The sequence below is a fragment of the Malania oleifera genome, chromosome 12 (genome assembly GCF_029873635.1).
Source record: "Malania oleifera isolate guangnan ecotype guangnan chromosome 12, ASM2987363v1, whole genome shotgun sequence".
Taxonomy (NCBI): Eukaryota; Viridiplantae; Streptophyta; class Magnoliopsida; order Santalales; family Ximeniaceae; genus Malania; species Malania oleifera.
This window is the reverse complement of record NC_080428.1, coordinates 87,364,585-87,385,618: the sequence shown is the minus strand read 5'-3', so window position 1 is coordinate 87,385,618 and position 21,034 is coordinate 87,364,585. Positions and strand designations below refer to the sequence as shown.

General features: G+C 34.7%; 2 protein-coding genes and 1 long non-coding RNA gene across 6 annotated transcripts; 1 reads left to right on the top strand and 2 right to left on the bottom strand.

Annotated features, from left to right (window-relative positions):
* Positions 1-767: 767 nt before the first annotated feature.
* On the bottom strand, positions 768-6,525 carry LOC131145058 (peptidyl-prolyl cis-trans isomerase FKBP19, chloroplastic). 4 transcript variants are annotated; one of them, XM_058094105.1, is made up of 10 exons: positions 6,371-6,525; positions 6,063-6,141; positions 5,538-5,666; positions 5,111-5,196; positions 4,956-5,006; positions 4,206-4,286; positions 4,080-4,124; positions 3,694-3,749; positions 1,441-1,516; positions 768-1,351 (listed from the first exon to the last, which is right to left on the bottom strand). In XM_058094105.1, the coding sequence occupies exons 1-10, from the start codon at positions 6,443-6,445 to the stop codon at positions 1,259-1,261; spliced, it is 771 nt and encodes a 256-aa protein (XP_057950088.1). In that variant the 5' UTR covers positions 6,446-6,525; the 3' UTR covers positions 768-1,258. The 4 variants fall into 4 exon arrangements, 3 of the variants coding, with proteins under 3 accessions (XP_057950088.1, XP_057950090.1, XP_057950089.1); XM_058094107.1 differs by having other exon boundaries at positions 5,538-5,591; XR_009133957.1 differs by having other exon boundaries at positions 1,279-1,351; positions 1,441-1,524; positions 6,371-6,514.
* A 6,246-nt stretch (positions 6,526-12,771) lies between these two features.
* On the bottom strand, positions 12,772-14,306 carry LOC131145050 (uncharacterized). The gene is made up of 2 exons (XR_009133955.1): positions 13,665-14,306; positions 12,772-13,088 (listed from the first exon to the last, which is right to left on the bottom strand). It is a non-coding gene; the product is annotated as an uncharacterized LOC131145050 (long non-coding RNA).
* Positions 14,307-17,831: 3,525 nt separating this feature from the next.
* LOC131145048 (laccase-11-like) lies at positions 17,832-20,888 on the top strand. Its single transcript, XM_058094089.1, has 6 exons — positions 17,832-18,337; positions 18,447-18,598; positions 18,906-19,150; positions 19,231-19,359; positions 19,491-20,414; positions 20,518-20,888. The coding sequence occupies exons 1-6, from the start codon at positions 18,173-18,175 to the stop codon at positions 20,646-20,648; spliced, it is 1,746 nt and encodes a 581-aa protein (XP_057950072.1). The 5' UTR covers positions 17,832-18,172; the 3' UTR covers positions 20,649-20,888.
* Positions 20,889-21,034: the final 146 nt, after the last annotated feature.

Below are 21,034 nucleotides of genomic sequence, written 5' to 3'. Positions count from 1 at the left end.
ATGTTTTGATGAATTCTTCAGACCTCTTGATGTTTCCTTGTTGTAAAGGTTACGAAAAGCTCTTTATGAGAATTTGTGGAATGTTTGGACTAGCGAGCTTTATCATATTTTTAATATACTATTGCGTCTAACAACCAGTATTATTACCTACATTATTGTCTTCATTGCATAGCAGATGCTCCATTGCACTAATACATCATTTTCATGCTTGGGTAGGTTTATTCGTTTGCAGGCTTACTTTTACGAAAGATGGCTAATAATTTTGGTCAAATTGGTCCCCTGCACCCGCAGAAGTTTCAAACTAGCACAGCAACATAATTTTGTTTCACTTATCCTTTTAACAATTTTGTTACTTAATTGTTCCCACTTAGCTTGCCATGAATAACACAAAATGAATATTTTGAAAAAATTAGATCTTTACCACCTTTCTAGTGGGGAAAAATGATTTCCAAAGATCTATTTGTTTATTTGTCTGACTTTTTAGCAGTATATCCAAACAGTTCATTTGGGGTTTAAACTCCTCAATTTATACCCATAAAAAATTACTGCTCCCTTGAAGGGAAGCTTAGACAAAATGGTAAAGATGTTGCCGTGTGACTTAAGGTCACGGATTTGAGGTGTAGAAACAACCTCTTACAAAAATGTAAGGTAAGACCGCGTACTATAATAAATCCATTGTAGTCCACCTCTTCCTGGACCCCGCATACACAGGAGCTTTGTACACTAGTGTGTACAACCAGTGCACAGTATTGTTGATTCATTACTCGTGGGGAATATAATTATTGCTGATTCATTATAACACAAAGTTCAATCCATACAATCTTTTTCCATACATATTTAGGTAATAAGTATATACTAAATGAGGACTGAATAAAGCAAAAAATATTTTGAAATCTCCTATAATTTTGCACACCCATTGGTCTTTTAAGTGGGAATACCAGTTAGCACAAACCATGTACTGCTCACCATGCCAGTTCATCTTAAACCATGTGCTGCTCATCATGCCTGTTCATCCCAAGGGTAACAGAGAGAACCAACCATTTCTCACCTTCTCATCAATGATTCCCCACGCTCAAGAAATTAGTCAGCATCTACAAAATGGGTGTCCTGGCAGCTCATAATCTTTCGGCACCATCGACACAAGCGACTGTTTAAGGACTCTTTTTCCTACTAGAAGATCTGCCTCTCAGAAGGCCAAAAGTAATATTGATGCGCTTAGATGGTGCACCCATGATTGAATGCTGAACTTGACAGGTTACTATGGTAAGATTTTGAGGAGCTCAATATCAAACAGTAGGGTTTTGTCGATCAACCCTTGGTTTCTCAGCACAAAATCCAAAGCTCGTTGGCCCTGTGAAACATTTTTTATTGGCTGGATTCATGGAAAATACACAATGCAATACAAGCATCACCAATATTGATGATGACAGCGATAGTTACCGAAAATGTTGTTGGTCTTGGGCCCATCTTGTTGAAGTCATTCTCAGGATATCCCAGCTCTGGGGGCACTATGATCCTGCATCACTGCAAAATAGTCTCTGAAATAATTTATACATTATGCATGCAATTTCACCAATCTTGCCATCCTAATTTTCTAAACGAATTCAGGAGAAAGAAAAGTACTGCATGAACATTTCCCAAGAGTTTAGTAGGAAAATGTTAGAACTCCCTCAAAAGAGTTTCAATGGAGAGAGTGCCCATACTGATCACTGATCAGCTAAGATGCTGCAATCTCAATCCATTGAAAGGGTACCCAGACACTCAAAGCATTGTGTTAGGGGGTGACAATGTACTGAGGATTTAATGGGGGAGAGAGATGGCTTTACACATATTCTACACGGATTTGTAAATGAATATCAAATTACTTGTGTTATGGTTTGTATGGTGTTCTCTTACTTGAATAAAATAAGTAGTCTCTATTTTATCATTGAGCATGAATGTCTCTTGCCTTCCTGATCCATCCGTGTCTATATTGATATTTCATGATTATGAGTGGTTGCCGAGACTTATGTGATGCCACGTTTGCAGGTTCGAATAGATGATTATTGGCAACCTCTATTGGGGAGAGCCACGACGGCTGCCGCGCGGCCCCTTAGTTGAGCCTAATCTGGGGGTCTGTGACGGTTGGTATCAGACCACAATGTGCATGAGCACCATAAACGGTAGAATGAAAACTTCAATGTCAATAAAGATAGAGCGCATTGAGGCGCTAGAGGCAAGAGTGGCAAACCTCGAAACCTTGGAGATGAAGTTCTTCGAACTCCAAGCTATTGTGACAAAATTGTCAAAAGAGAGAGGCGTGCCAATAGAGCTTGAGGCCACCCGAGAGAACACTAGAGGAACCCTCTATAGTGTATTTGAGCTTGAGATGAGAATTGTGGAACTTGAGAAATTCATTCCACTTATAAAATCCCTGGAGAAAAGATCAATAGAGCTTGAGGTCTTCCAAAGGAACATTGAGCAATTGGAAGCATTCGAGAATAGGCTGAAACAAATTGAGGGCATTGTGCTATTTCTTACATCTCAAGGGGGAGAGCCAATAGAGCTTGAGGCCTCCCTACGGCAATTAATTGATGATTTCCATGTGCTTGCAAATGTTGTCAAAGAATCTATTAGCACCATGAAAGAGGATTTGAAGGAGGTGGGTAATCTTCGAAACATACAGATCAATTTCAGAATGACTTACGAGAGGTGAGTACTAAGCTAAATGTAGTGGCCCAGATGTCTCGAAGGCCCATAACCAATACTTGTGCGGGAACTCGGATAAAGGTGCTAGAACCTAAATGTTTTGGGGGTGCTTGAGATGCAAAGGAGTTAGACTACTTCGTCTTCGATTTGGAACACTACTTTAAGTGCTCAAGGATTGGCATAGAGGAGGACCGAGTTAATATTGCAATAGTATATCTTATTGAGGATGCTAAATTATGGTGGAGAACCAAATGTGAAGACATGCAAAACAACCGGTGTACCATCATACTTGGGAAGAGTTGAAACATGCCTTGAAAGAACAACTTTACCCAAGGAATACAGAGTATATGGCATGTTGCAAGCTATTTGAATTATAGCAGACAGACGCGATAGGGAGTTATGTACGGGAGTTCCAGGCCCTAATGCTTGACATCAAGGACATGGCGGATTCTGATAATCTTTCATTTCCTTTGAGGACTCAAATCATGGCCAAAGAATGAGCTACGAAGACAAGTGATTCGTGACCTCCCCTCGACTCTCGTAGCCGTTGAACGATTGGAGGATTTCTCAAGTTGGGCCCTTGCAACAGGTGGACAGTTAAATGACCTCCTTCGAGTTCCGCACGGCCCCTTAGTTGACGCTAATCTAGGGGTCCGTGACACATTGCTTAACATGACTAGTAATAAATTTTCCGTTTGTGGTAATCCCTCAATTCATCCTTCCCATGCCAACAATCAGGGGATGCATCCCATGGTGGACAGGCTGCTGGCAATAAGCAACTTCAGGCAAGAGCAGGGCAGGTTCTTTAAATCATGTTACTTAAGTGCATGAACGCAAAGCCATCTCTCTCTCCCTCTCTTTGGCGATTAAAATAAAGATTTTAAATAATGTATATAACAAGAACACCTAAATACTACTCCAGAAGAATGCGCATGTGTTATTTTGATAAATACTGTCGCTCCAAAAATAAGAAAAGCTATTTGTTTTAGAACATCTGTACAGTACCTTCTAATGCCACCCAAGGCCATGCTCGAAACAGCTTCTTCAAAAGCTGGTATTACCTGAACATTCAATAAGTAGGCAGTACCAAAACCTTCCATTGTTAATTCCAAATATATGCCACTAAAACATCAAAACTGTCAAACAGGCAGCATGGCAGAATAGTATGACTTATCATTACAGCCAACTAAAACTTGGGCTGTGGATTGCATATGCATATGGAAAAAAACTCGTATACCCATGGATAATGCACCACAACAGAGAAATGAAATCTATAACTAGGCAAAGAACCGACTCTGCATTTCAGAGAGACATGAAAGCATTTTCGCATATAAATCTCTCATGTACTGCAAGAGCAGATTATCAAAACCATCACACTGAGACCTACCCACCTGTTGGGACCCTATTCTAAATTTGAAAAAGTCCTTGTCATCCCCCTGTACATTAGGAAACCAGAATTTGCTTTAGCTGACTTGTATTAAATGAGAATCACTTTAAATGACGAAATCAATTCATACCTCAAATGATCCACCTTTTGTCTTATTTCGAGCTTCAAATATGCGACCATAGTATCCTATGGTGTAACCATCCCAATTAACCTTGAAATGCAGGTGTCATTGTATAAGCTTTAGAGATCCACTATCTTATTTATAAACTGACTGCACAAACTGCTCACATATACACCAAAGGCGAATTAAGTTCACCCCACCAGGTCCCAATACTATGTAAAAATTCATGCCATAATTTTTAACATGTGATTTTTTTTTGCCCCCAATATTTTTTGCTAAGCCCAAATTTCCCAGTTCCAAAAATTTCTAATTTTATTCCCTAAAAATTGAGAAAGGATGACTATCTAGCAAATATTGTTTGAGCTTCCCCATTGCACATTCCTTTACCCTTAGTTTGGAGAGGCCTTAGATTTGGAGTTGTATTGGATTTAAATAAAATGTAATATAAAATTGTATTGAAATTTGTTACACATCCATCCAAATCCAAATTCACGGTCCGAAATCCATGCTCCCAAATGCAATGTTAGAGATTTTTTTTTTTGTGTATTAGTTCATTCTGTCTGAGTTTTCACCCAATATAATGAAACTATGAAAACTGCTGAACTTTACAGTTCATGCAACCAATATAAAGTCAAATTTCCTTGCCCAGAGTTGTCTTCAGTCCAATTCAAGCATACCTTTTCCTAATGCAATCTGGTCAGCCTTGTAGAAATTTACACCAGATTATAAAACTACACAAACAGAGGATTGTTGCCTTACCACTACAGTCTCTCCCATCTTTGGGATGGCCCCATTTCCTACTCGCAGATCCTGTGCTCTATCAAATATGGGATTAGAGCAAAATATTTAAAACATGAGTACCTCATGCATGTGGAAATACAAGGTTTTTTCACATGTTCTTTTCAGTAAGTGACCTTATATTGAAGGCCTGATCCTGTTTCAACGTAGTCTGGGTACCGCATCTTTGACTTGCCATAATCCTTTCCCCTAAGTGCAGGCACTGCAAGAAAAATTCAGCCCTTACGATCACAACATGTTGCATGTACTGATCAGCAAAATCCTAAGCAAAGACAGATAACGCAGTGGCCCAGAGCAATAAGAGCATGCAAGTAAGGTTTGTGCCAGATGCTATAATTACTGAAGGGGAAAAATTATACAGGTTAATCACATTTCTATTTATAGGTGAAGGAGGCTCGAGGAGGAAATAACTTATGCTTCCAGCATCACCAAATTTGAGCACACAAACAGGATAAATGGCATGAGATTATGTGAGCGTGCACACACACAATCTAAGAAAATGGCATGCATTTAAAGAAAAGAAGAAAAGATGCCAAGAATTACTGTCAGCAAATTCAGAAGCAACAGCTACTCCAGCCTTTGAAGCACTCCCGGCTCCTGCTAGGAAACCAATGGATGAGATTAAAAGATCCCTTCTCTGAAAGACTTGTCCACCACCCACGGCACAGCTTTCTTCAAAAATATCACAACCCAAAGAAGGAAAGAGAAAATATATATATGAGTGAAACCCCTAAAATTATGCAGAATAAGAAGCTATAAATAAAACAAACTCCACCGAGTACTCGTTTTCTGCTTATGTTATGCAGAATGTGACTCAACTTCATACTATAATACATTCGGATATGCGAGACTTTAGATAAAACTGAATACAATTTAGTACTACGCTGTGTCCAAGTCCACATAAATCAAAATTCAAGCCCCACAACTCCAAGCTTTCACCCAGAGTGCTAATTATGCAGGAGAATAGACTAATTGAAACAAGGGTCTGTAGAATCCTGCCAAATCAAACGAAATGCAAAACCCAATAGAAACAAAGGGGCAAAATATTAAAAGGAAGAAAGAACTAACCACACAAGCTGGATACATTCGAAGTAGGAAACTCGTCTGCCTCCCGAAAAGATATGGGCTTCATTTGGGCGTGCCTTCTCTGAAGGTTCAGACCAGACTCCAAATGAGTGTTGTAAAGAGAGGAAATCACTTCAGTTTAGGAACAGGAAACGGATTTGGAAACGTTCCAGACTAAAATTCGTCTTTTCCGTTTTTCCAAGCGATTGCAATCAAATCAAATGCGAGTAAATGAAAAACATCGGTCGTGATGCGAAAGATTACCGCGTGCTTCAAGAGGAGGGAAATAAAACAAGCAAGGCGATACATACCGCTTGAGAAGCTTTTCCACCACAAGGTAGCGCTAAGCATTGCCGGGGAGATCCAATACATGAAATTGACGCCATGAGAGAGAGAGTTCAGGGAAGAGGGGACTCGCGGAAGTGTTTTGCAGGAAGATAAACCAAACCGTAAACGATCTCCGCTCGTGGAGCTCCGAAACGAAATCTATAATCCATTTAATATTCTTTGAAATAAATTATTAATTAATTAATTATAAATTATTAATATTCTTTGGTTCATTGAGGATGACTTTAAATAGGAAAATTTGCATGAAATTGAATTATTAGTTCTTATAACATCTCAATATTCCAAATTCATTACTTAATTATAAATAGAACTACTTCTTTTAATTATTTATATAACAAAATACATTAGCCCCTGAAATTAAATTTTAAATAATAAAAAAGAGTAATATTTTAATTTTTTCAAGAGTAATGTAAATGAAGTAACTTAAAAGTTAACTTATTTTTCTTTCATTTACTAAACCATTTACTACTATTGTTTTCAGTTAATAAAGTGAATTTTCTCTTCTTTAAGCTCATTTAATAATATTTTCTATTAAAATTCGAATCCAAATCTTTTACATTGAAATTTCACTAGCATTGCAATCCTACTCATTTACTAAATTTGTTAAGAAAGAATACGATTTTAATAGAAGAGACACGATACTCAAGACATATAAGGGTTTGTTTAACTATCGAAAATATATTTTTTGAGTCTTTCAATTTTTAGTTTTTCAAAAAGTTATAAAAAAATTTAGCTTATTTTTTAATATTTCAGGATTTGTATTAAAAATATTGAAAATAAAGAGTTTCTTTTTAAATATATAAACTATTTTTTCTTTTAAGAAGCTCTATACATAATCAATATAAATTAAAGTTGTGAGAATTTTAAATATGTAAAATATGAGTTAGAATTTTAAAAAAATAATAAAATATATTTTATATAATTTTTAAAAATAAAAAAACTATTTTCACAAAAAGATAGTGTCAATTATTTGGGTAGGATATAAGGTACAGACGATGTTGCTATTCCTTGCATATTGGCTTACTGCTTACACAACAACAATGAAAAGAGTTAAAAAGGAGAAGAATTTAGTACGGATTCAGACCATTGGATTGCCAAGTCAAATATTCTATTCTCTAACTATTTTAATTCAACATATTTCATTTTTTTTATTGGTGTATTTTAATATTATTATTTTATTTATTATCTTGAAAAAGAGCATGTATCTGGAATTGGGTTGTGTATTTACATTTAATTATGTCATTCATTCATGTATCTCATAAATTCATAAGATTAATTATGTGAGTGTATCTTAAAATTAGGTGTGTATCTATTTAATATATATATATATATATCTTATTTATTAAGTACATAGAAAATTAGGTGTGGAGCTTTGGATTCTTTCGTTTGTATAGAATTAGAGAGAGTCATACGAATCAAATCAGACTGTTGTATTCTGGGAGAGACAAGTCTTAAGGAGTTCTACTGCATCGGTTTGTGGGCTAAGCAAAAAATCGCAGACGACTTGAATCTCCTTAAAGAGAGCGAAATATCTGTACCTCAACCTATTCGTGAATCGTATTTATATTTATATTTTTTTTTCTAAGTTTTTTTTTATTATATTATCAAACAATTTTAAGGAAATTCAATATATGGAGTCTACAATAGTTGAGAAATCGAATGAAAATGTTGAAGATCTCAACATACATTTTTTGAATTAAAGGAGCCCACTCCAAGAGGTCGAAAGGTAAGAATTTGGAGAATAAGTATGATACGAAGGAGGCAAGAGGGCAAGATGCAATTATGCAAGAAAGTGGTAATACCAATAATGGTAATACCATAAAGGTAAATTTAATTGCTTTTGAACATAATACTTTGCCTAAAGGTATTTTTCCTAAAAACCCTCTGTTAGAGAACATGTTAGAAAATTCATCATCAAAACTCAGGTGTCAAGGAGAGACGATGTGAGACTGGACGCACACTAATACTCCCCCTCGAGCTCATGGGGGAAATGAGGAGAGAAGAAGTCCAACCCACAGAGAAGCCAAACAGCCCAAGGCCCAACTCTAATACCATGTTAGAAAACTTATACTCAAAACCTAGGTGTCAAGGAGAGAGAGTTAAGAGGATCTTATACTAACTTTGGAACTACTCACAGTGATAATGTAGGACTGGACACACATTAATACCCTCAATTAAAGCCTAAGAGGAGAAATATGAAAATTAAAGCGTAAGGTAGACCTCACAAAATGAATATGGGCAACCCAAAAGAATTTGAATCAAGGGCCCCCTTACAATCATAACAAGCAAAACAATAATATTTGTTATGTTTGTAGCAAAAGTGGGCATATTGCTCAAATTTACAAATTTCGAAAATATGGGCCTATCATATTGCTCAAATTTACAAATTTTGTGGTGATGCTTACTGATATAAATATGGTCTACAATATTAAAGAGTGGTGGGCAGACTCAGGTGCTAATAGGCATATTTGTTATGATAAATCTTCGTTCAAGGTGTACACTCATTTGAAGGAACTTAGAACTATGCTAAAAAAAAGAACCATTTTGAGACGAGTGAGGGTTAAAGTTATTTTGATCTTGTAAGAACCCGATTCGAGATAAGTGTATTAAATAAATGGGGAAAAGGGAAGAAAATTTTAAAAAGGGAAAAATCTGTAGGGCTAGTCAACGAGGCTTCCTTGCTTGTCGACGAAGTCTCTTGTTTAGCTCGGCGACGAGATTCAGTAGCTTGTCGACGAGGTGATGCCGAGAGATTTTGGGAAATCTTGAAATCTCAGGCTCATCGATGAGGCCACCTTGGCATCGATGAGGACGTCGTCTCGTCGATGAGGTTGGCCAGGTCAAAGGGTTATAAATATTTTTTTTGACTTGCTTCATTGCTAAGAAAACTAAAACTCTCTCTCTTTCTCTAGGATTTCAGGCCGTTAGTTGTCGGAATCAACGATCCGACGTTACCACGTGGATCATGAGGATAATCTCTACGTTTTTAGCGAATCAAAAATTCATTTCGACGATTTTCGGGTTTTGACCCAAAACCGAGGTAAGGGTCTGATTTCAATTTCGTTTCGGTATATATGTAGTAGTAAGAATTATAGTGAAGTATAGTTCTTAGATGTTTAGGTTTTAGAAACTCGGTTCGTAGTTTTGGAGTAGTAGAGTTCGTATTTTGGAGTTCAGGAAAAGGTAAGGAGATTCTATTTATATCAGTTATTTTTGAAATCGGGATCAGTAAATTTGTAGTTTACGATCGAATGTATGTTTTGGTTATTTATTTGGGAAAATCTATCTTGTGAAAATGCGGGATTTTCGGGTTACAATTTTTAGGAAAATTGGGGATTTCGGGTATCATTTCTATTTTTGTTGGAAAATCGTATGTTGTATAAAATTGTAGTAATGAGATGATCATACCTGTATTTGTATTAAACTGTATTTCTCAAATTGAAAATGATATGATTATTGTATACTCGAATAAGTGTGGAATGAAATGTTGTATGTAAAATGTTCCAGATTTTGTAAAACAGCTAGAGGTGGCTAATTGTCGTACGCTGATGAGTATAGGGACATGAGTTCGAAAATTGTTCTAAGTTTTGTAAATCAGTTAGGGGCAACTAATTACCGTACACTGACGCCATGTCTCGGCTAATTATCGTGAGCGAGAGTGTCCAGCTCTATATCCGAGGGTATGAAATATCGCCTGTTTATTTCGATTGGTGTAGTAACCCAAGAAAAAAAATTAATTATTATTATTAATCAATTAATTAATTAAAAAATAGTATGAAAGAAAAAAATATAATATTAATTATTAATAAAATAATTAATTAAACCTTATTAAATTAATATATTAAATAAATGATATAGTGGATATATATATTAATGAAATGAATTAGATGCAACTTGACGAATTGGATTTGAATTTGAAATCCAATTCCAATTTCTCACCTGGGCCAAATTTCATCTCCCAGCGCATTCTCTGTATCTTTGCACCATTTTCACACAACTCTCTGCCTTTCATTTCTCTCTCAGTTTGTCACGTCTTCCTCTGTCTCTATCTTTCCTCGATTTTTTAACGAATATTCGACCGATCAGGAAACAAAAAATACCGCTGGACTCCATTTTCCATCACCGACATTTTTACTAGAACGGATTTGTCATAGGAGCAACATAGACATATCTCTTGGAGTAAACTCAATTCTCACTTTTACCTCAATTTCTCGTAAATCTTAAGCTCAATTGACGATCAGACACTACCATGAGAATCTAAAGATAATTCTCTACAAGTCTAGTGGAGTGAATTTTTCGTGGGATCGTCATAGGCATAACCCCAAAATTAGGCTAAGGGGGTTATTAAGGGGCTAATTATTATTTAATTATTGTAAATTTGGAAATGTTAAATATTGACATTCTGATGATGAATTAGGGTCATTGGAATTGAACTGGGGAGTCTCAACCCCATAAGTGAAATCGGTTTGGTTCTGCCTGAAAATTGAATTAAGAGGTCTCAATCCCGTAAGTGAGATAAGTTGGGTTCAACTTTATAATTGAGTTGAGATTTACCTCGTCCCGTAAGGAGGGATTGTAACGGCTTCTGCTTTACCCATTTAAGTGAGTAGGGATAGTATAATCCTTGTGAGGTATGCCTAAGGCGTGGGCATAAATTGGTTTGATCAAATTTCAATCAAAAATATCGTGTGTTTCTCTTTTCTTATCTCATTTAATTTTCGCACTTTAATTTTCATATGTATATGTCTATTCATTTACAATTATAATTATTTGCATGCACGCATTCAATTTAAATGAGATTTACAGATATGTATGTGCTCATTGTTCAATTATTTTATATACACATATATTTTGAATGGAAAATGATATTTGGTAAATCGACACTTCGTTTAGATTAGTCAAAAAATTTAAAACCTAATTCACCCCCCTCCTGATATCACACCAATTCCAACATCGAGCAACTAATTTAAATAGACTTGACATTACATATGCAGTAGGACTACTTAGTAGATTTTCAAGTCAAGTAGAGAACGTTGAAATGCTTTTAAGCATGTAATGAAATATTTAGTTACAACAAAATTATGACTTATTTTTACCAAGTCCAATACAAATCCAAATCCAATGCCCCTCCAAACATGGGATAAGAAGGAAAAAACAAATACCTCCAAGAATTCTTCCATTTTTAGGGATTGGTCTAGAGCCGCCTATAATACTAGAAGCTGAATCATTTTTGGATAATGGAAATGCATTTACGCATCTTTTAACCATTACATACATAAAAGAGGAGATGAGTCAAAACACAGAATACAAAAGTCTCATATTCCACATTTCCATTTGAATGCTTCATCTGAAGTCATGTTTCATTCTTCTAATATCTACACATCAATATTATTAGGGTTTCATTTTATTTTAATAAGTTAATTATAATTAATTATACAAGAAATTATATTATTACTATAAAATAAATAAAAATATAAAATATTTTTATAAATTTATAATAAAGAATAGATAAGAAAAAACTATTTTTAAAATTCATCATAAAATGTCCATTCTTTTCTTATTTCATGTTGAATGAAATAATTAAGAATATATAAGGAATAACTATTCCTTCAATTCCTAAAATTCCGAGGATTTAAAATTTTCATAAACTTCTTAAAAATAAGTTCAAAGAAGATACTATCTTTTAATCATTAGTTTAATTGTTGGTTTTCTAATGTATATATTTAAAACAAATGATTATCTTGTGAGCCCACATTATTTTATATTAGTTTTGAAGGTAAACGACATTAACATCCCAGAGGTTTGACTTTGACAAAGACACTGATCTCCCCTAAGGTTTTAAAAATTCTAAAAACCTTCTTTTAAATTTCAAAAATGTCAAAATGTCACAAACCCCTCCGAAGGATTTACACAAACCTTGCAAAATACAAGGAGAAGTTTGTGTCATTTTATCAAACCTTGAGAGGGGTCCTTAGAATTCTTGGTATCTCAAGGGAGGTCAATAAAATTTTTTAAATCTCAAGAGAGGTTTTGCAAAACTCAGAGGATATGAATGTCTTTGTCTAATTTTTATTCATTTAGACATGATTTTCATTGGAATTTGTAAATAAAAAACCAACAATCAAACTAATGAACAAAAGAGAGTATCTTGTTGAAAACTTTACATGAGATTCAAATTTAGCAGTGATTCCACAATATTTATTTGAATTTCCATTTTTCATATGTTTAGTTCTCAAAATATTCATATTGTCTATGACAATTTTCCAGTTAATACCCTGAATATATAATAGGTAACTCTGCATTCTCTAAAGATCCAATTGCGGCTCATCCATTATTAGAGTTATGGACAGAGTGGGAAGGAATATGGAATTGGAGATGAGCTGCATCTCTTTCTGCAACTCAAACCTTATGAAAAGTATTGAACCATTTTTAAATAATGGAAATGCATTTAAACAAATATCAGAATACTTTGTTTCCTTACACCCTGAAATAGGGTAATGCTTCAATGATTATATAAGCTAGCATTGCAGTGAATTCATCATCCCTGGTCTTTCTGCCCTTGCCTGTTTCCCCATTATGTGGGATATCAGTGATCAGTATCAGGATCTACCTTCATGTTTGCCACGCTCTCTGCTCAACAGTTCTATTGACATCTCGGCAAATTTTTCCAAATCAAAATAACTGATAGAAACCCAAATCAGAATTGAAGTGTATGAATATTTCTATAAAACTTTTCTAAAGATTACTACACAGATGAATAAGAAAAATATGATCTCACTATCTCAGCACTCCTACATGCAAAAAGTTCCCCATAAATGTTCATGGGATCGTGGAGGAGAAGGCAGGACTGAATGAAACTACAAACTTCAAGATATATCTCTTTCAAATTCTCGATTTACTGCTAATTTGTCATTTACAATTTCATAGTCAGTGGATTATGAAGCCAAAAACTACTTGGCTCACTATGTTGATTGCTGTTTTTGTCAACATTCCATGAAGTGTATTTTAAATTATGAGACTATATATGCTCACTGCTATTTTTGTAGTGTATTCCCTAGAAAGGTCTTGATTTGTATTTGTATTAAATTTAAAATATATATATATAATATAAAATTGTATTACAGTTTACCTAAATCCACCCAAATCTAAATCCAAATCTGACATTCATGCTGCAATGTTTAAGAAGTGAGACAGATCAAAAATCACAAGTGATTTCAAGAATTATAAGCTCAAATGGATTTGAGTTGAGATTTGAACCTTGTATCATCCTGAATATGGAACTGACAGCACCTGCTGGGCTAACAACACCACTAGCTGGAGCTTGGCATAAAGCACATATGGGCATCGCTAAAGCCTTCATATAAGAAAAATCCCATTTACATGAATATTTTGCTTCCAGAAACAATAAAAACAAACGATAACCTTAGTTTCACTGAATTATCACTTTACCAGCCATGCCCTCAATGTTACCCAGATCAATACTCTTTTGTGTTTGTGTGTGTGTGTGTGTGTGTGTGTACAACGTTGCCCATTAATTCATCAATTGAAAAGCACCAAAAACAGAAGGGAGATACAAATAATATATAGATCGGAGGGAAGCATTTCCGAAAGCTCGTGACTCTGAATACAGAAAAGTTTCAAAAGAGTGAAAGGAAAAAAAAAATTGAGCGAAGAAAAAAGAGGGGGAAGTGAAGAAAGACAGAAGGTGCTCAGAATCTGTCAAGAATGGATGGAGACAGTATCCTCATATCACTCTTCTTTGTGAAAGAGTCCTCGGATTAACGAGATTAAACATCTTCATCATCACACCTTCTTCTTCCCCAGAGAGAGAGAGAGAGAGACACATTGAGAGATTTTGATGGGAACAGAGGCCGCGGCCTTCGAGCTGCTTGAATGCTGGAACTAGGGTTTAAGTGGGTTGATTTATAGGACCACAGTTCTTCATTGAATTTTGAAATTGCGAAAATGCCCATCTTTGTTTTTATTTCTTTTGTAATCCTTCGCCCCGTAAAAAATATTTTTTAAAAAAAAAGAAGAAAAAGATACTTACCTTAAATTTTGACAAAATAACAATGATCTTTTCTAAGATTTTAAAAAATTTAAAAATCTTTGTGAGAATTCAAAATTTTCACAAACTTCGTCTAAAATTTGTTGAAAAAACACTACTTTCCATTGTATTTTATAAATAAATAAAAAAAACAAAGTCGAGAAATGTAAGTGTCTGAAAATACGGGTAGGAAACGCTTATGGAAGTTTCAAAACCTTGAAAGAGGATCTTGAGATTTTTGAACTCTCAAAGAAGTTTAGTGTCTTTTTGTCAAACTGGAGAAGGTCAATATAGTTTTTCCTTTTAAAAAAAAATTGGCAATTACCTGAAATTTGATGAAAAGATAAAGATTTTCCCTGAGATTTCAAAAATCTCATTGACCTCTCTTAGGTTTCAAAAATGTTCGAGACTTCCCTTGAGATTCATAAAAAAGATACAAACATTTCTCAAAAGATTTATTTTTTTACAAAATATAATGGGAGATTTATGTCTTTTTGACAAACTTTAGAAGAGATGTTTGAAATTTTTGAAATGTCTTCAGAAGTCAATGTTTTTTTGTCGAACCTTAGAAGAAGTTAATGTCTTTTGCTCTAAGAAGGCAAAAGACTAACCTCCGCTAAGATTATGTTAAAAAACAAGAACCTATTTTTGATTTTTCAAAAATATCACAATCTACCCCTAAAGGTTTTAAAAATATCAGAAACCTCTCCTAACATTTGATTTGTGGGAAACTTACACCCCTCTAAAGATTTATTTGTTTGTAAAATATAAAAAAAGGTTTGTATTTTTTAATAAACCTTAAAGAAGATATGTAAAATTCTTGAAATCTCAATTGATATTTAAAAAATTTTTGAAATCTTAAAAAAAGTTAGTATCTTTTTGTCAAGTCTTAAGAAAAGTTATTATCTTTTACCCAAAATATAAATATATATAATTGATATAATATATAAATAAGTTATACATTAACCTCAACAACATTGTGCAAAGGATTAAAAAAGAAGAAAAAGTGACGTTAACATCCCTACTAAATGTTTCTAATCGAAATGTAACTTTCACCATTCTAGCAACTACCGATTATAATGAAAATTAATGAGGGCATACCCCTAATGCCTATAAAAGGAATCCAGTAAGAACACCTCATTCTCCTCCATACTATTATTGTTTCTCAACATTCTCATGAAAAAAATCATCTCTCCTAAAGGTCTCGTTTAGAACTTAGAAAATATTAAAGAAAAAAATAAAAATATTAAGAAATCTGCATTTTCGCGTTAGGTGATAAAGAAAAAAGAGAGAAAAAAAGTATATACCAAATCTATGAATTTTTTTTATTTTACCCATTTTTAAATATTTATTTTTCTTAATTTTTAGTCGTATTAAAATAAACTTTCATTTTTGATAATATATAATACAAAGGAAAAATATAAGCATAAATTAGTTTCTTCCTTATCTTCCTTACATTTTTTTTTTTCTCAAGCAAAATTCTTGACTGAAACATACCCTTTGTGAATCTAATAAATCTCGAGTATCTATGCAATTTATCTATCAATTCCATTACAGTACAGGTTTTCGATTTGTTGGTGTTGTGGTTGTAAACTAAGATGACTCATATTACAATGAGTCATGTAAGAATTCGTTCTCTACTAAGATGCATGGCCCAATAATCATGAATTGAAACCTATATTCCATTTTATTATAATGAATAATTATTTTACCAAACCAAACGAATCGTAAATCTTTAGAGAGAGAGAAAGAGGAAAATACCTTTAGTGGTATTAAAAATTAGAGATTAGAAAAGTACCACTTTTTATAAATTTAAAAGTAAAAAAAAAATAATCCAAGTAATAAATGATTAGTAAATAATAATGTAAAAATTTGTATTTATCCGGACATAGAATATAATGCACAAAATATTCGCCATCTCACAATTACCCTATAAATAATTATAGTTAATACATAAATATTTCATAGCATGCCCACAATTAAATATAGTTTTTTTATTTCTATTTTTTAACATTCTAAAATATCTCTACACAAGTTAGGGTAAATAATAAATATAAAATTAATGAAATAATAAAAATATATAAATACAAATGTGTATGGAATTAATTAATTTTTTTTTTTAAAGAAATAACTAAAGATACACTACATCTTAATAGCATTTAAAAGGTAAAAAAAAAGAAACATGAAAAAGCCTAATAGTAAGTAAACTATCATATCATTTTATTTAAGTTGTTCGAAATAACATACTAAACCAATATACTATGGCAATGGTTTAATTTAAGGCAAATGACTATGCAATTACTCAAACCAACATGAAATAATTTATTACAAGTAATTATTTCTAAATTTCATCATGTGAATTGTAACATTGCATATTTGATGTGGTCATTTTAAAAAAAATAAAAGTTTCCTAGATCCTAAAGAATTAGAAGAAAGTAAAGGGCACATATTTTGTTCAATAAATTATTTTATTTTTATCCTTAAGCGTTTTTAAAAAGTGAGGTTGACCTTTTCCACCTATGCGGTATTTTCATTTTGAATTAGGTTTCACTTAAAAATGCACTACTCGATACTTGCCTGGAAAGTTTAGACTTAAAAAGTTTTATTTTACTTCTCAAAACTTCAAAGTTGACTTTTTATGAATTTGAATGACCTAGTTTAATTTAATATTCCATTTATTCAAGTCTTCAAAAATCAGGACCTAAAAATTCCGAACTCAAGTTTTCAAAGACAGACTAACGGCTTCCTTGGTTTGATGGAATAACCAATCTTAGAATGAAATAAAATATAATTTAAATTTTGAGAATTGAAGGAATAACTATTGCTCATATAATAAAACATGCATTCTGTAAATCGAACATAACCTAAATGCTAGGGCATGATAATTGCTGCATTGTCTTGTATCTTGTTAGGGTCCTATTTGATAATAGGGATTGGGGGAATCAAATGTAATAGATTTCAGGACAAAAAGACAACTGTGCTGATTCTTGAGTTTCGTTTAACGACCAATTCAATTTTAAAGAACCCATTTCCGAAATGGTACAGTTCTCTTTAATCAATCATATCTCCAACGCACTTTCAGGACTTCGACCCAATACACAGCTTTTAGTGATGCAAAAGAATAGAATGATATAACATGAAATGTAATCAAATTTATCACTTGAATTTTTACATATTTTTCATTATATTTTATTTGACAAACCAAACGTGGAGTAAAATTAATTTTCATATTTAAAATTAAGACGTTGCTGAGCAATGTCTAGAGGGTTCAAATTAATTGTTGTAACAAGGTGAAGCTGTGACCAATGACCATGTTGCTTAACTTTCCAAACACCCCCTCCCGCCACATACCCAAAAAAGGAATAAAGGAGACCAAATTAAAGGAAACTAGTGGCGCCAACAAAAATAGGTATGGTAGACTCCATCCCTTTTCCTTAACGGTAAAGCTCATAGAGCTTGCAAGGTATAGGCATGTTTGGCTCCATGTTGCTCTCATGCTTCTTCATTTCCGTACTAATTTAATAAAAACGTGAGCTTTCTGTTCAGCTCCTGCTGTGGTTTCCTCTTCATTCTTCAAGTTGGGTTATGAGAGTCCCTTTCCGGATTTTGCTTACAAGCTTTGGCCTTCAACCTCTTCTCACTCTCCACCAAATCAATAGAAGCAGTACCCTTTCTTAACAAACTGACAAATAAGCTTGTTCCTATATAAAGCCCATTCATGGCTGACTCCGGTGTCTCTCCTCTGCTCCATACACAAAACCCAGACCAGGAACTTAAAATGGCAAAGCCCAACAGTTTCTTCTGGAGTACTTTCTTTCTTTTCTGTTTTGTGGGGTTCGTATGTGTTCCAGCAGAAGCTGCTGTGAAGCAATACCAGTTTGACGTGGGTACCGGGTTTAAATTATCGCCTTTTATGCGGGCATTACTGTTTTTGTATGTGTATGTGTTTTGGCATTCATTAAGGTGATGGGTATTTGTTTTCTGCTGTTTAGATTCAAGTGAAGAATGTTAGCAGGTTGTGCCATGCCAAGCCCATTGTGACAGTGAATGGGATGTTCCCAGGACCTACAATTTATGTCAGAGAAGGAGACAGAGTTCTTGTTAATGTCACCAACAACGCACAATATAACATGTCCATTCATTGGTAGGAAACTAATGGGCTATGGATGTTTATGGGATAAGAGGGCAGGACTTGAGTAAAAGTTTTCTAGTTTGAATAGTACTAATTTTCAATAACAGCAGACTAAAAACTTAGATAACAATACCATTTCAAATGGGTTTTTCTGTTTTTGTCCTCGCGATATTCTTATTGGAGATAAGGACGAGAAGGACCGAGAAACTTTAAATGCCCTAAACATTCAACATGACAAGAATGTATTGAAATTAAAACATATGGTTTTTTTAACATTGCAGAACATGGGTTCCCTTTTTTTTTTTTTTTTTATTTGCAGGCATGGATTGAAGCAATTTCGTAATGGGTGGGCGGATGGGCCTGCTTATATAACACAGTGTCCGGTCCAGGTGGGGAGCAGTTACACATATGATTTCAACGTAACAGGGCAAAGAGGAACATTGTGGTGGCATGCACATATCTTTTGGCTAAGGGCCACAGTCTATGGTGCTATTGTTATCATGCCCAAACAAGGGACACCATTTCCTTTCCCTCAACCTACAATGGAAACTAATATAATCTTAGGTGAGTTCAACTTACAATCAATTCTGGATTTTTCTACCAAACAACTAGTTCATGATATACTATTCTTATTAATGATGCAGGAGAATGGTGGAATGCTGATGTTGAAAAGCTAGTTAAACAAGGGAACAAGCTGGGTTTGCCACCACAAACATCAGATGCACATACAATTAATGGAAAGCCAGGGCCACTTTTCTCGTGTTCTGAGAAACGTAAGCAATTCTGTCAATTTAGCTTCTTTTTATGATTGATTTTCTTGGAAAGAAGATGGAGATGATTAATTTTCCAAAACCCTTTCCTTAAAATTTCCAAACTGTCTCCCTAATTCTCCCAATTACTACAGACACATTTGCCATGGAGGTTGAGCAGGGAAAGACTTACCTTTTGAGAATCATCAATGCTGCACTCAACGACGAGCTTTTCTTTGCCATTGCTGGCCACAACATGACAGTGGTAGAGATTGATGCGGTCTACACCAAGCCCTTTACAACAAATGCACTGCTAATTGCACCTGGCCAGACCACGAATGTTCTTGTTCAAGCCAACCAAGCCCCTGGGCGGTACTTCATGGCTGCTAGGCCTTTCATGGATGCACCTGTCACCGTAGACAACAAAACTGCCACAGCCATTCTCCAATACAAAGGCATTCCAAACACACAAGTCCCAGTTCTTCCCCAGCTGCCAGCACCCAATAATACAGCCTTCACCTTGAGCTACAATGCCAAGCTTCGAAGCTTAAACTCTCCAGGGTTCCCAGCCAATGTGCCTCTCACTGTCGACCGGCATTTGTTCTACACAATTGGATTGGGAGTAAACCCATGCCCAACTTGCCAAAATGGAACAAAACTCACCGCTTCCTTGAATAATATTACTTTTGTGATGCCCAAAACAGGGCTTCTCCAAGCACATTACTTCAACCTCAAGGGGGTATTTAGAACAGACTTCCCAGACCAGCCTCCAAAGCCCTTCAATTACACCGGTGCTCCACTCAACGCCAACCTTGGCACTTCTGTGGGCACCAGGCTTAGTAAGATTGCTTTTAACTCAACAGTAGAGCTGGTTTTGCAAGACACCAATCTTCTCACTGTTGAGTCCCATCCATTCCATCTCCATGGCTACAATTTCTTTGTTGTTGGGATTGGAATTGGGAATTTTGATCGTGCAAAAGACCAGGCAAAGTTCAACTTGGTGGATCCTCCCGAAAGAAACACAGTTGGAGTTCCCACCAGTGGTTGGGTGGCTATAAGGTTCAGAGCTGACAATCCAGGTATTCTCACTAACATAAAAAGTGACATCCATTGACATTATTTTTTCATTTTCTTCCTTTTGAATCAGCAAATAATACATGTTCCTTTTTCTTCTATGAATAGGTGTGTGGTTCATGCACTGTCACTTGGAGCTCCATACTAGCTGGGGGTTGAAGATGGCTTTCGTGGTGGAGAATGGAGAAGGCCCAGATCAGTCCATTTTGCCTCCACCTAAAGATCTTCCTCCTTGCTAGCACAATTTGTAAATTGAATAAACAGAACCCATAAACGGGATTTGGTTAGGTGATTGCTAACTCTGGCTGAGGACAAAAATGACTAGTAAGAACTTCTTGCAAAATGCAGGATATAAAGGGAGGATGAAAACTATTTAATATAGGGAAAGGAGGAATTGTATCATCTTCTTTCAAGAGTGATTTGAATTCTTTTTCATTGAATAAAATTCTTGGCCCATAGAGGTCCCATATTTTTATTAAGACTATCAGCACAACCACAACCATAATCCTTTAGACCTTATTCTCCAAAATCAGAACATGCAGTTGGTGTGGCATTTGATGGCTAGCATCCATGGATCCCATAAATGAAATCCAATTGTTTAAGATGTCTAAGTACTGAAACAAGC

Excerpts from the sequence above, each read along its gene's own strand:
- LOC131145058 (XM_058094105.1), bottom strand. The coding sequence starts at position 6,445 with ATGGCGTCAATTTCATGTATTGGATCTCCCCGGCAATGCTTAGCGCTA. Across the intron at positions 6,142-6,370 it reads GTGGAAAAGCTTCTCAAGCG|AGAAGGCACGCCCAAATGAA; the intron begins GTATGTATCGCC and ends CTGAACCTTCAG. Across the intron at positions 5,197-5,537 it reads TGCTTCTGAATTTGCTGACA|TGCCTGCACTTAGGGGAAAG; the intron begins GTAATTCTTGGC and ends TTTTTCTTGCAG.
- LOC131145048 (XM_058094089.1), top strand. The coding sequence starts at position 18,173 with ATGGCTGACTCCGGTGTCTCTCCTCTGCTCCATACACAAAACCCAGAC. Across the intron at positions 19,151-19,230 it reads GGAAACTAATATAATCTTAG|GAGAATGGTGGAATGCTGAT; the intron begins GTGAGTTCAACT and ends TTAATGATGCAG. Across the intron at positions 20,415-20,517 it reads GTTCAGAGCTGACAATCCAG|GTGTGTGGTTCATGCACTGT; the intron begins GTATTCTCACTA and ends TTCTATGAATAG.